This window comes from Panthera leo, chromosome C1 (assembly GCF_018350215.1).
Source record: "Panthera leo isolate Ple1 chromosome C1, P.leo_Ple1_pat1.1, whole genome shotgun sequence".
NCBI classification, from domain to species: domain Eukaryota; kingdom Metazoa; phylum Chordata; class Mammalia; order Carnivora; family Felidae; genus Panthera; species Panthera leo.
In genome coordinates this window covers 101,802,372-101,815,492 of record NC_056686.1, presented here as the reverse complement: position 1 = coordinate 101,815,492, position 13,121 = coordinate 101,802,372, and the positions used below count along the sequence as shown (strand labels likewise).

The following is a 13,121-nucleotide window of genomic DNA, read 5'->3' as shown; positions in this document are numbered from 1 at the left end:
CCATTTCACAGACAGGAGAATAGGGCTGAAACTCACACAGGTATTTTTCTTTTCTCAAAGTCTCTTTGTTTTTTTTTGTGGGTTTTTTTTTTTTTTGTTTGTTTTTTGTTTTTTGTTTTTGGAATAGTTTATTAAAACACATATAGGGGCGCCTGGGTGGCTCAGTCGGTTAAACGGCCGACTTCAGCTCGGGTCATGATCTCGCGGTCCGTGAGTTCGAGCCCCGCGTCGGGCTCTGTGCTGACAGCTCAGAGCCTGGAGCCTGTTTCAGATTCTGTGTCTCCCTCTCTCTGACCCTCCCCTGTTCATGCTCTGTCTCTCTCTGTCTCAAAAATAAATAAATGTTAAAAACAAAACCAAACAAAAAAAAAAACACATATTCACTGCTTCTTGGCCTTCTGGCTAAGATCAAGTGTAACACACATGTTTAGCCTCCTTTTTCCTTTATTGGATCTTTCCATCTCTGGAAATGAAAGTTACAAGGAGGAAAAAAATTAAGAGATCCTACCAATCCTACAAAAAAAAAAAAAAAAAAAAAGGTCAAGATAAAAGGATTCTCAGAGCCTGTCTTTCCACCTATCAAAAAGGCTAGACTGGGATGCTAGAGGAGGGGCAGGACTGGGGGCACTGCCTCTGTGTCCAGGGCAAGAACATAGGATGGGCTATGACCAATTAACCCCTCCACTATAGGAGGAATCGGAGGGAAGGGAGGGCAAGATTTTGAGGACACAGCGTCCCAAGGGAAGGGAAGAGGCTGGAGAACAAAGAAGTGGGCTAGAATAACCTTGCCACACCGTCTAAGTGCCAGACGGGAGCCAGAGGCAAGTGTGGCCTAGCCCTGGCACGCAGTCGTGACCTCTGCTCTGAGTTTCTGCAAAAACAGCTCTATCAGGACCCCTTTCCTGTTGGCCCTGGAGTGTGAAAGGGCAGCTGGGCTCCTGCCTGCAGAAGGGTGAAGGGAGGTGAGGAAGGGAAAGAATATAGTCACTCAACAAGCAAAGGCTGTGCTCGGCCAAGCAGAGCCCAGGAAAACCTGACCCCAGATGCAGTGGAGGGGAAGGGGCAACGCTGGAGTAGGGAACGCAGACAGATGCACTAACATTCTTCCGTTTCCTGAACCAGGCTGCTGCTCAAACATCTGTGGGGTGGGTTTGGGAAGTGATTTGCGATTACAAAGAGAGCCTCCTGGTCAAAAACCTGGGGCACCACTATGCTATGAGCACGGACCACCTGTCTGGGCTCAGCCTGGACCAGCCATCCTCTTGAAAGCCTCCTACTCTGTCCTGGCCTTCTTGAAGTTTTCCCCTCCCCGCTCGTGGTGAGCCTCCACATGCTCTCCCGGGCTCCTCGACTTACTTCATGACCAGAACGCCCTTCCTGGTGGCAGCCTCCAGGTCGACGTTGTCCACACCCGTGCCGGCCCTGCCCACCACCTGGAGCCTCTCTGCTGCGTTGATGACATCAGCAGTCACCTTGGTGGCTGAGCGGACGATGAGGCCTTCACAATCCTGAGGCAGAAGAAACATCTGGGTCCACAGTCGGTCTTCCAGACCTCCTAGCACCTCTTTGCCCAAAGTGGGAGTTCTTGCCTGCCAGCTGACTTTGGATATATTCAGAGTAAGGAAGGGTCCGCCGTTAGTCAGGCCTGGAGTCAAGTCCCGGCTCCCTCCCCTAAGAGCTCAGAATTTGAGATCTGGCCTCCTCCAGTGCATGAGGAAATGAGCGAGGATAGGTATCGCACCTGGCAGGCTCTCTGGCCCCACTCAACGGACATGACCTCCTCCATCAGACACTGCCCCGCTCAACAGACATGACCTCTTCCATGGGACACTGCTGCTGAATGGAGAGGTGGGACCAAGTTCTACTTTGTAAGCCCCTATGACTGGCACATGCGAAGCACTCAGTAAGTGCTGGCTGGCTGAGCGACTAAAAAGTGAGGAAAAGACAAACTGTTGAAAGAAAGACATTTCCTAAAATAGAGACCAAAGTAAGAGGACGAAGGGAGAACAGTTCAACCAGTCTATAGCTGTTGAGAAACACAAGCCGTTTTAGACTAAAAAGTATGCATACTTTCTGGATGCATTGAAGCCGCTTTACTTGTGCTAAGTTAGACCTCAAGACAAGCTTTCTTGGGCTCTTCCAGAATCCTGTGATATGTTCTCTGAATAAGGATACTGTTGCCCAAACACTCAGTGAGAGTCCCCAGGAAATGGGCCAGGTGCACGGGGGCCTGCTCTGCCCCAAACTGGCTATCCGGGGCTGCTGAGGAGGCAAGTGCTGTTGCAAAAGCAGGAAGCTGGGGATCGGGAGGCTGGGGTTCCAGTTCCAGGTCTGCCAAAGTTAAGGCGGGTCACGATGCTAAGCCACCTCCCCCACCCCTGGTCTTCACCTGTAAAGTAAGAGGGACAGAGCAGACGCCCCACGTCTGATCTGACCCCACTGATATAAGCCACTCCGCCATTTCCCCCGGCAGAGCTCTCACCTGGAAGCCATGAGAACCTTCTCCCTTCCCTGCCCACCACACACACTGGGAGGACAGAGAAAGGCCACTGTATCCGGCTCCCTGGGCTCCGCACGGGGGTCTTCTAAGCACTGGAATGACTGGTCAGTTGTAAAATTATTCCTCGGGAGGTGCTTATGCCTCATGCATGCTCCCTGGTGGGGGGGGCTGTGCCTGACCACAGAGAGCCCTTTCACGTCCACAGTTCTGAAACAGAACCTCAAAATGTGAGACTCCAAGGAACACGTGACCAGCCTCTGGTCCAACTGCATTTCACAGATGAGAAACAGAAGCCTGACAAAATTCAAGATGCCCGTGTCCCCTCTTCCTGCCCTTTTCATGCCTTCCTTCCACCTATGGGGTGCCTGGTAGGTATGTAGCCGGCAGTATGCTAGACTCCGTCAACACAAGAGGAGTAAGTCATAGTCCCACCCCTCAAGGAGCTCACAGTGACAGACATGCCAAAGCTCACCATTACGCATGTATGCTGTGACCTCGGAACGTACAAGGCACATGCACACGGAAAAGTTAGAGGAACCGAACAGGAACCACCCCATCTGGGCTCACTGCCAACACTGGCCAACGCCAGGGAGAATCTCGAGGGTGCTTGAAATTCCTCCCTATAAAGCAGCCTCGTTGGACATGAGCCAATGCCTGGGCACATGGGGACACTGCTGACTGTCCCACATTCAAGTCCACTGCTCTTGGCTCCAAAGCAAAGGATCCCCATGCCTGGCCACCCACTACCAACTTTTCCAGGTACAGCGAACTTCTCTTCCATGAAACCTTTGCCAACAACCCTGGATTTAACATCACTCCCTCCTCCTATTTTTGTATCATCTGTTTTACAGTCGGGTGTTCTCGGTCTGACCTGCAATTTGGTCTCTTCATCTATATGTTACATCTCTAAAGCAGGTTATTTTAATAGCTGATAACTTACCTTTTAAAATACCTTATTATTTTGATAGCTGGAATACTCCATTGAATAAATGAATTCAGTGATTTGAGAGGCCATGGAAACCTACCCTCACCATTCTCCCCACCACCACCTTCCTTCCCTAAATAATTCAAACATGTCACATGATCAAAAATGCACCACTGTAGGGGTGCTTGTGTGGCTCAGTCGGTTGAGCATCCGACTTCAGCTCAGGTCATGATCTCGCGGTCCATGAGTTTGAGCCCCACATAGAGCTCTGTGCTGGCAGCTCAGAGCCTGGAGCCTGCTTCATTCAGATTCTGTGTCTCCCTCTCTGCACCTCTCCAGCTCATACTTTTGTCTGTCTCAAAAATAAATAAACATTAAAAAAAATTTTTTTTTTAAATCCACCACTGGAAATTCCTTCTCCTGTCTGTGATAAGGAGGCAGAAGACCTATACAACAGCATTCAAGAGTTCTGTGAGCTAAGAGTAAGTCAAGGGGTGCCTGGGTGGCTCAGTTGGTTAAGCGTCCGACCTTTGGTTTCCACTCAGGTCATGATCTCACAGTCTGTGAGTTTGAGTCACGATTGGGCTCTGTGCTGACAGTATGGAGCCTGCTTGGGATTCTCTCTTTCCTCTCTCTCTCGAAAATAAACTAATAAACTTTAAAAAAAAAATTAAAAAAAAAAAAGAAAGAAAGGATAAGTTAGGAGAGAACCAGGGCGAAAATGTTCAGAAACTGACAAATTGCTCAACAGAACCAAATGGGTACCTGGCAAACAGAGCCATGTGTGCCTGGAATAGACAAACAGATCTGTGTCTGTCTGGGAATTGAGAAAATGATAAAGATAGTATTCAAACTGATGGGGATAGGAAGAGCTATGTGATACATGGTATGAGGTAAATTTAGAAAAAATAAATAAATTTCTATCTCACTATAGATTTTTAAAAATCCAGAAGAATTAAAGAATTTTTTTAAAGATAAGCATTAGGGGGCGCCTAGGTGGCTCAGTCGGTTAAGAGTTCGACTTCAGCTGAGGTCATGATCTCACGGTTCAGGAGTCCCAGCCTGGCATGGGGCTCTGTGCTGACGGTTCAGAGCCTGGAGCCTGCTTTGGATTCTGTGTCTCCCTCTCTCTCTCTGTCCCTCCCCACCCCCCACTCAAAAGTAAGTAAACATTAAAAAAATAATAAATAAATAAATAAAAGCAGATAGGCATTAGAAGAAAATGTAAGGGGATAGTTTTATGATCTCAGGATGGGGAAACTTCATAAGCAAGGCCCAAATCCCAGAAACCCTAAAAGAAAACACTGACAAATTTGATAACTTTTCAAATGTAAATTTCTTCCTTTCTTTCATCCTTCCTTTTTTTTTTTTTTTTTTTTTTAAAGTAAGCTCTAAACCCCAGGACCCCAGAGATCAAGATCAAGAGGCTCAGCCTCTACCATCTTTTAAATGTAAATTTCTTATGGAAAAAATCCCCTAAACAAAGTTAAAGGAAAGTGATGCGTTAACATACGGAAAAACTCTTTGCACCATGTATAGCAGAACAAAGACTCAACACCAAAAATAATAAAGGCTTCTTACAAATCTTTCTTTTTTTTAATGTTTATTTATTTATTTATTTTTATTTTTATTTTTTTAATTTTTTTTTTTAATGTTTATTTATTTTTGAGACAGAGAGAGACAGAGCATGAACGGGGGAGGGGCAGAGAGAGAGGGAGACACAGAATCCAAAGCAGGCTCCAGGCTCTGAGCTGTCAGCACAGAGCCCGACGCGGGGCTCGAACTCACGGACCGTGAGATCGTGACCTGAGCTGAAGTCGGACGCTTAACCGACTGAGCCACCCAGGCGCCCCTAATGTTTATTTATTTTTGAGAGAGAGAGAGAGAGAGAGAGAGAGAGAGAGAGAGCATGAGCGGGGGACAGCAGACAGAGAGGGAGATACAGAATCGGAAGCAGGCTCCAGGCTATGGGCTGTCAGCACAGAGCTCGATGCAGGGCTCGAACCCACAAGCCATGAGGAGATCATGACCTGAGCCAGAGTCGGATGCTTAACCAACTGCACTACCTCGGCACCCCAATGAGCACATATTTCTTGAGAGCTTCCTGGTGACCCCTCAAAACCCCTGCACTTCTAGGTACCATCCCCTCCTCAGGTCACAGGTCAACCCTCCAAGACCTGGGTCCAAGCTGCTGGCTCCTCTACTTAGGCAAACCGCAGCCCCGTGTCAATCCGCCCACGTCCTCCGTGCAGTTTGCTGTGACTACAACTTTTTTCTCCGGTGTCCTGCAGTCCATTTTGGCACCTCTCGATGCTGCACCCACTCTGTCTGCCGTCTAATGCTCTCTGCAGCTGCCTTAGAGCTGGAAAACAGCCAGTGTTCTGCTGGATTTATAGCTGTTCCGGACAAAACTATGCTAACTCAGCCCTGGAAAGCTGTTCACGTTTCTCAAGTTCAAACCTGCTTCCTTTCCCAAAGAGGACAGGTTTGGCCTTGAGGGTGATGCTAGCTAGCATTGCTGGTGCCTCTGACTTAAATCTCGAGGGAAGCGGAACTCTCCAGGTCATGTTCCCCAGCTACAGAGAATGCAGGGAGATGCTGTTTAGCACAATGTGTGCCATCCTGATTAAGTACATGGCTACCTTAACTGTTGCAAATTACATCCCTGTGCAAAGGCTGGGAACTTGCTATTTTAACGGAGCCTTTCAAAGGATGGAATCTTGCATGGAAGTTTTTCCCCTTATCTTTCTTAAAATTCTGAGATAAAGATGTAAATGTGCTCAGTAAGTTAAATGCATTACTATTAGCACGTGATTTAGTGGTTTCTGACCGGTACTGCTATTCAATAGAGCAGAAGAAAAATCTATGTATCACTAAGTTTATTATTCCAAGACAGTGTTTTCCAAACTGTTTTGACTAAGACTTACAGTAAGAAACATCTATTTAAGTTGTGATTTTACGCTCACTAACCACATAGGCACAAGTGCCCACATCATTGAAACAAATTTCATGACATAGTACTCAGCCTATCTGCCCTGCTCCCTGCTACTTACTTTGTTTTTTTTTAAAATGCTAATCATGACCCACAAAACCAGCTACCCGCTACCCACAGCGTGCGGGGATCTGTTTTGAGTCTGAAAAGCACCATTCTCAGGGGTCATTGTACTTTCTCACCACGGAGCCAGTGAGAGCAAACTGTGCCCGCCCTGAACAGCGAAGAGTGGGTACAGAGGCCAGGCCTGGGCCGGCAATGCGCTCCAGCTTCCCTCCGCGTTAAGAAGATTTAAATGGGAGAGGGCAGGAGGCACTAACACAGATCCCTCTCCACCCAGAGTAAAAAAGACACTGTGGATATGAGGCCCCTCCAGGGGGCTGCCTAGATCGACTAATTGATGTTCTGAAGTGAATGTTTTACAAAGACAGTCACGAAGGCTTGGGGGGCTCCAACAGCCCAGCAAGACAGATGCCGGCCAGTAGCTGACAAAACACCCCTCCTCTCCTGCCAGGATCTGTCAGTGCCTTTAAGATGTCCTTCCAAGTTGTAGCTCCAGACTCCAGCAACCCACCCAGACAACTTCTCAACTTCATGGAACCCCTCCAGTACTGGTGAGGCCTGGATTCTGCTCAGTTCTGCCTATATCCCCGCACCCTGTCCCTCCCTGGAAATCCTAGAAATTAGGACTTCTAATTTCCACAGGAAAGCTGCAAAGCCCAAGGGAGGCCACTCTTCCCAACCTGGTGCTCTGGCGGAGGGGAGGGTCAGAAGCTGGTCTAGAGGCCACAGCACTACCTTCTGGCCACTGCCGAGTCAAGGCCACTGACAGCACCCATACAAAAGAGAAGGAGACAAGCTGAGGTGCCTGCCTCCCATCCGTCCCTACCTTGGATCAGGTCCTGAGCGCCTGTCCCCCACCCCCATTAAGACCGATCAGCCCCCTTGTCTCCACTTTTGCAGCAGCAGAACAGGCAGAAGGTAGGTTGCCGGGTGGTCTCACTTGGCACTCAAGTACTGTGTCATCTGGTCAATACTCTCGGGAGTGATGGCCAGGCTCCCTAACTAGTCCACACACCTCTTGAAGGCAGGGACCAGGCAGACACTTCTCTAAGAACAAGACGGGCTCTGGATCCCCAGATACACCACCGTGGCGGTGCAGGGCTGGGGCGGACGGGGAGGGACACGCAGATACGAGGGCAGACAGGGAGCACAGGCAGCTTCCAGGACATGTGGTTCCGGCACAGCGAAAGCAACTGCTGCCGCCTCTGTGGTTTGCTTCAAGGGGCCCTCCGAGGAGAAAATGGAGGGGGTGGATGTGCGCCGGGGTTGAGCGAGGTTGGTAGGAGGCGGCACTGCGGGGCTGTGGGAGTTGGGGGTGGGAGAGAATACAGTGGGGCGCGGACGGGGCGGGGGGGGGGGGGGAGCGGAACTAGTGAAGAGCTCACAAAGTAAGTGCCCTAAGGTTGCACGAGGTCACCAAACCTCACCGGACCAAGGCAGAGGAAGACTTGAAGCAGATTGCGCTAACTGTGCAGCACGGCAAACTGATACATGTCTGAGAAAGATTTGCTAAGAAACAGAAATGTCCTGGGGGCGTTTGGGATCGGATTCGAACCCAGGCTGGTCATTCGTGACCAGCGATAAGGCCAACCATAAGGCAGGCGGGCATGGGCTTTAAAGCCTGGAGCCCGGGGGCCGTGGCGGCAGCTGCGGGGGCGGCCCGGGGACCTCCGGCGCCCCCCGCCCGCCCCCCTTCCCTCCGAGAGCTTTCTGGAGGCCGGGGGGCGGGGAAAACTCGCGGCAGTCTTGCATCAGACGAAAGGCGGGTACGGCGTTTGCTGCCCCAGCCGGGCCGCCTTCCCTGCAGCCTCTCCGGCGGCCACGAGACTGGCTGGGACTCCGCCAACGCCCCGGCCACCCCCCAAGGAAGGCTGTACTTGCCGGGCGAGCCAGGACCTGGCCCGGGAAGGATCGCCGGTCCCTGGGCTCCCCGCGGCGAAGCTACTTTGGCGCCCCTTCCCCCAGTGCCCCGGCGCCCGGGTAGGGGGCGGCGCAGGGCTGCCAGGGCCACAGCGCGCGAAGGCTCAGGGGAGCCGCGCTGGCATCCTTCGGGCAGCCCGCAGGACCAGTCCGGGCAGCCTGCACTTGGCAATGCCGGCGGGAAGCGAGCCAGCGCGAAACATGCGGTTGCAAACTGAACGCAAAGTTTGCATCCTGCAGCTCGCGGCTGTTTCTTCTCCTTCTCCTCCCTCCCCCACTCTCCAATCTCAGGAGGCCCCAAGACTGACTGGTACCGGGGACGGGGAGTGGGGGGTGGGGCGCGCTGGCCCCGGCCGGTCTCGGCAGAGGATGCCACCGAGCCCCCGTCTTTCTCCCGCTCGCCTTACCTGCAGCTCGGCTATCAGCTCCTCTTTGCTCAGGTTCTGCTTCTCCACCACCTGCAGCCCTCCATCTTGCAGGATCTTCCGGCAGCAAGGGTCCAGGCTGTCACTGATGAGCACTTTCCGCAGATTTGCAAAGGCCATTGCTGGAGTCTGCCTCGGAATCGGCCGCTCGCGCGGGGCAGGAGCACCTAAGCCTAGGAGCTGTGGTTCCTGCTGGCGGGCTGGTGTAACTGGGCAGGATTCGCGAGCTCCCGCGCCCCTTTTATCTCCCCCTTCTGCTTATACGGCCTCCTTCTGATTGGACAAAAATACTCAAACTCTCGGTGACTCCGCCTCCTCCTCGAGGCTCTGAGCCTTTAGTTCCCCGCCCCCTTTATTATGCTCCCGAGGTGAATTTCTCAATCTCAGCCAAAGCCCTTCCCTACACCTGGTGAGCATATAGAAGCACAATTTGCGCTGACTAGCTGATTCGTATCTGAAACAGAAATATTTGTTCTCACCGTGAGAGAAATATTTCATGTTCACTTCTTTCTGCCTCAGAACATATTCAATAATTCCTTAACAAGAATTCATTGAAATGTGCAAGGCACCGCGCTGGATGTTGAAGGGGCAAAGACATCCTGTGGTGGGCTAACACCGAGGGTACCAAAGGCAGACACGGAAAGCTAAAAAGTAAGAAGCAATAGGAAACTTTCTGAGACCTCACAAAGCAGTGCTTAATTACAGATGGATGACGTAATGAGAATTACCAGTATGAAAGAGAACAAGGACAAGATGCATTTAGAGCAGGCAGGATTTTTGTTAGAGCTCCCCATTTTCCTCTTCCCCCACTTCCTCTCTGATTATGAAAAAGACAAAAAGAATGTGAGATGTCAGTCTGGTCTAATTTCTATGCTGACCAAGGAGGCACTTTCCATCTCTTAACTCCTTTATGTTTAAACCCCACAACAAATATACTATTCCATGCCTCTCTTTACAGAAATATTGGGAAAATCCGTTTTGGATTATTTAAAGCCATCTAGGATCAAAAGCAGCATCAGGCATGCTCCCAGGTGAATTAGAATTCAGTTCTGTTAACCTGTCCAGACATTAGCTGTTGTGTGCCCTGGTCCTGAAAACCATCCAGCACAGCCTAGGGGCACCGGGAAGGCTTTCCAGCAAGGTTGCCTTTCAGCTGACGCTACTGCTCTCTGAAGTCAACTATTCTGCCAGGCCTGAGGATAAGGAAATAAGTAAGACATTATCTGCCTTCAAGCTGCTCCTAGTCAATTGCCTTGAGGGCTGAATAGGAAATAACCAGGTAGAAAAGAAGTGACATTTACAAAGGCCCAGGGTATGTGCTTAGGGGTGCAGGAGGCCAAACTAAGGAGGGGTCAGGGTTGCTCAGGAGGGTCTTTGCCCTGAGGAGGAGTTTGAACTGCTCTCCAAAGCAGGGCAGGGGTGAGGAGTGATTTTCTGCTGTGTGATACCATTACCTTAGCTGAGCAGAGCCCTGACACCGAGAATGTAGATAATATCCCTCTGCACCCACCCCACTCCCACCCTTCACCATCCAACATCCACCCTCCAACATCGACTGCAAGTTGAGGATTTTTCTTTTACGATCAGCGACCAGTCTCCCCCGACCCCGTGTTATTGCTTCCATCCATAAAGCAGGAACTCTGGCCTTCTTTTTTTTTTTTTTAATTTTTTTAATTTTTTATTTTCTAATGTTTATTTATTTTTGAAACAGAGAGAGACAGAGCATGAATGGGGGAGGGTCAGAGAGAGAGGGAGACACAGAATCCTAAGGAGGCTCCAGGCTCTGAGCTGTCAGCACAGAGCCAGAAGCTGGGCTCAACCTCGTGGACCGTGAGATCATGACCTGAGCCGAAGTTAGACACCCAACCGACTGAGCCACCCAGGCGCCCCAGGAACTTTGGCCTTCTAGGAAAATAGTTCTGCAATTCTCTCCAGAACCCCCACTCCATCCCCTCCCTGAGCCCCCAAGCCCCTTGAGAAGAGTCACAGTCTGCTTAGTGAGTTTAGGGGAAAGGTCCTAGTGCCGGCCCAGGCCAGCCTCTGCTTAGCTGTCTCTTTTGGAGATGAAGCCCACAAATAATGTGCCCTCCCTGCTTCCTGGCATGTGGTGAGCCCTCCCAGGGCAAGCCCAACCAACCCTATGCACCTAAGGGTGCAGGAGCCACAGCTGTCCGGCACCTCTGCCTATAGAGGATGAGGTTAAAGGGGGAGAGTAGAGGGGGAGAGGTAGGAATCTTATTTTTCTACTTGGAGCCCAGCTGTGATCGCCAAAGTCACATTATGAGTAATAAAAACAGACAATTTGAGCAGGAGATGATGAACTGTCATCTGCAAAATAGGCACATCTGAATTTGAGTTCCAGCTTCTGAAATTACTGATAATGTGACCTTGGGCAGGTGACATTGCTTCTCTTAGACTTAGTTTTCTTCTCCGCAATATGGGGCTCATAGGGCAGTGCTTATTCACAAGGTTGTCATGAGGATTAACTAACGCGAAGCACTCAAATGAGTGCAATCTGTAGTGCTTGGCTTTCATTTGTTCATTCATTCATTCATTCATTCAATCAGGCAGCCAATACATATTTATTGAGAGCCTATAACATGCCAGACATGGCTGAGGGTGCTGGGAATGAAGGTTCAAACAAGACAAACATGGTCCCTGCTCTCACGGAGCTTATATTCTCTTTGGGGCCAGAAAATAACCAAATAAATGAAGAATGGAAAAAGACAATCTCAGGCTGCGAAAGCATGATGAAGAATACAAAACTGAGTAACGTGCTAGAGAGGATAGAGGGGGTGGGGGGGAGGGAGGGGATCTATTTTAGACTTTAGAGCCAGGGAAGGCCTTGCCAAGAAGATGATAGTCGAGGTGACACTGAAATAAGAAGTTAATTTGCAAAGAATGGAGGAAAGAGAATTCTGGGCAGAGGACACATTTAAGTCTGGCACATTTAAGGAACTTGCCCCCGGATATTCCTGTAGCCCGTACTGTGTGCCAGGCACATGACCATGCACTGGGATAACAATGTTGAGCGTGTCACACGTGGTCCATGCCCTGAGAGGAATCACAGTCTAATGTTGGAGTGTGTGGCCTGTGGTGAATGGTCAGGAAAATCTCTGAGAAAGCAGAACTTCAGCTGAGATCTGAAGGGGGAAGAAGAGAGTGGGGAACATCTGGAGGAACATTTGAGAGAAACTAAGAACAAGGTCACTTGGGTAGGAAACAGCACCTGTCATATAGACAATAAGGGGGAACGTGGCACAACGTGAGATGGAGAGGTTGACGGGGGACAGACCACTCAGGCCATGTGAACAGTCTGGACTTTTATGGATGCAAATAATAAAAACTCAATTTCAGCTGGCTCAAGGTGTCCAAAAGGATCAAACGTGGGCAGGAATGGGCTCAAATCAGTGTCATTGGCAACCCGTCTCCCTCCTGTCTCTGTTTTCTCTGGATTCGTTTCATTTCCAGAAAAGCAAGATGTGGCAAGAATGTCACCAGCTAGTGGAGAATATAAAATTCAGTCATATATTCTAAGAAGTTTAGTAACCCCAGAAGGTTGTATTCATTTTCTAAGAATTGCAGCAATATTTTCATACCTGATCCTCATTGGGCCAACTGGGATCACACATCCATGAACCTAACACTGTGGCCAAGGGAATGAATATGCTGACTGGTCAGTCCCGAAGAAAGCACTCACTTCAGATCTGAGGAAAGGATTAGTCCCGTCTGGAATAGACACTAAGAGTATGAGGAAACTTCACGGTGTTAAGACAAGAGAAGGAGTGGAAGGTAGACTGGCAACCCCAACAGCTGACCAGTCCACCACGCTAAGGAGTTCAGATTTTATTCTAAATAGGATGGGAGACGATTGAAGGTGTAAGGCGGGGAATGTATTATCTTGGCTTTAAAATGACCATTCTATACTGAACCCCCAAAAAGCTCCTCTTTAGGTATTGTTTTGATTATCATTATGATGATGATGACAATGAATACCATGATGATTATGACTGACAGAGAGGTGGGTTCTTGTTTGGCACCTGGAATCACTCGGTAAGGTACAGTCAGGACTTGAAAAGGCAAATCTCTGACAGTGAAACTGGTAAGAACCAATGAATAATGGGTGAATTTAACCACCAGAGAAAGTAACTCATCCTGAAAGAAGGTAAGTGTCTGAAAAAGGACTTTTGGGAGCCACCAGGTCAAATTAAGAGAAGAATACTGTTTCATCCAACTACCACTAAATGTTGAAAAGAAAAAGAAGACCCTCTTAATATGATCAATTGTATTATAATT

General features: G+C 49.5%; 1 protein-coding gene across 1 annotated transcript in view; it reads right to left on the bottom strand.

Annotated features, from left to right (window-relative positions):
* Positions 1–9,064, bottom strand: part of PHGDH (phosphoglycerate dehydrogenase) — a 32,714-nt gene extending 23,650 nt beyond the window's left edge. Inside the window, exons 1-2 of the mRNA XM_042953663.1 lie at positions 8,808–9,064; positions 1,357–1,508 (exon numbers count right to left, since the gene is read on the bottom strand). Of these exons, the coding sequence (XP_042809597.1) occupies positions 1,357–1,508; positions 8,808–8,945 (290 nt within the window). The 5' untranslated portion in view covers positions 8,946–9,064. The remainder of the gene's footprint in view (positions 1–1,356; positions 1,509–8,807) is intronic.
* Between the last annotated feature and the right edge of the window lie 4,057 nt (positions 9,065–13,121).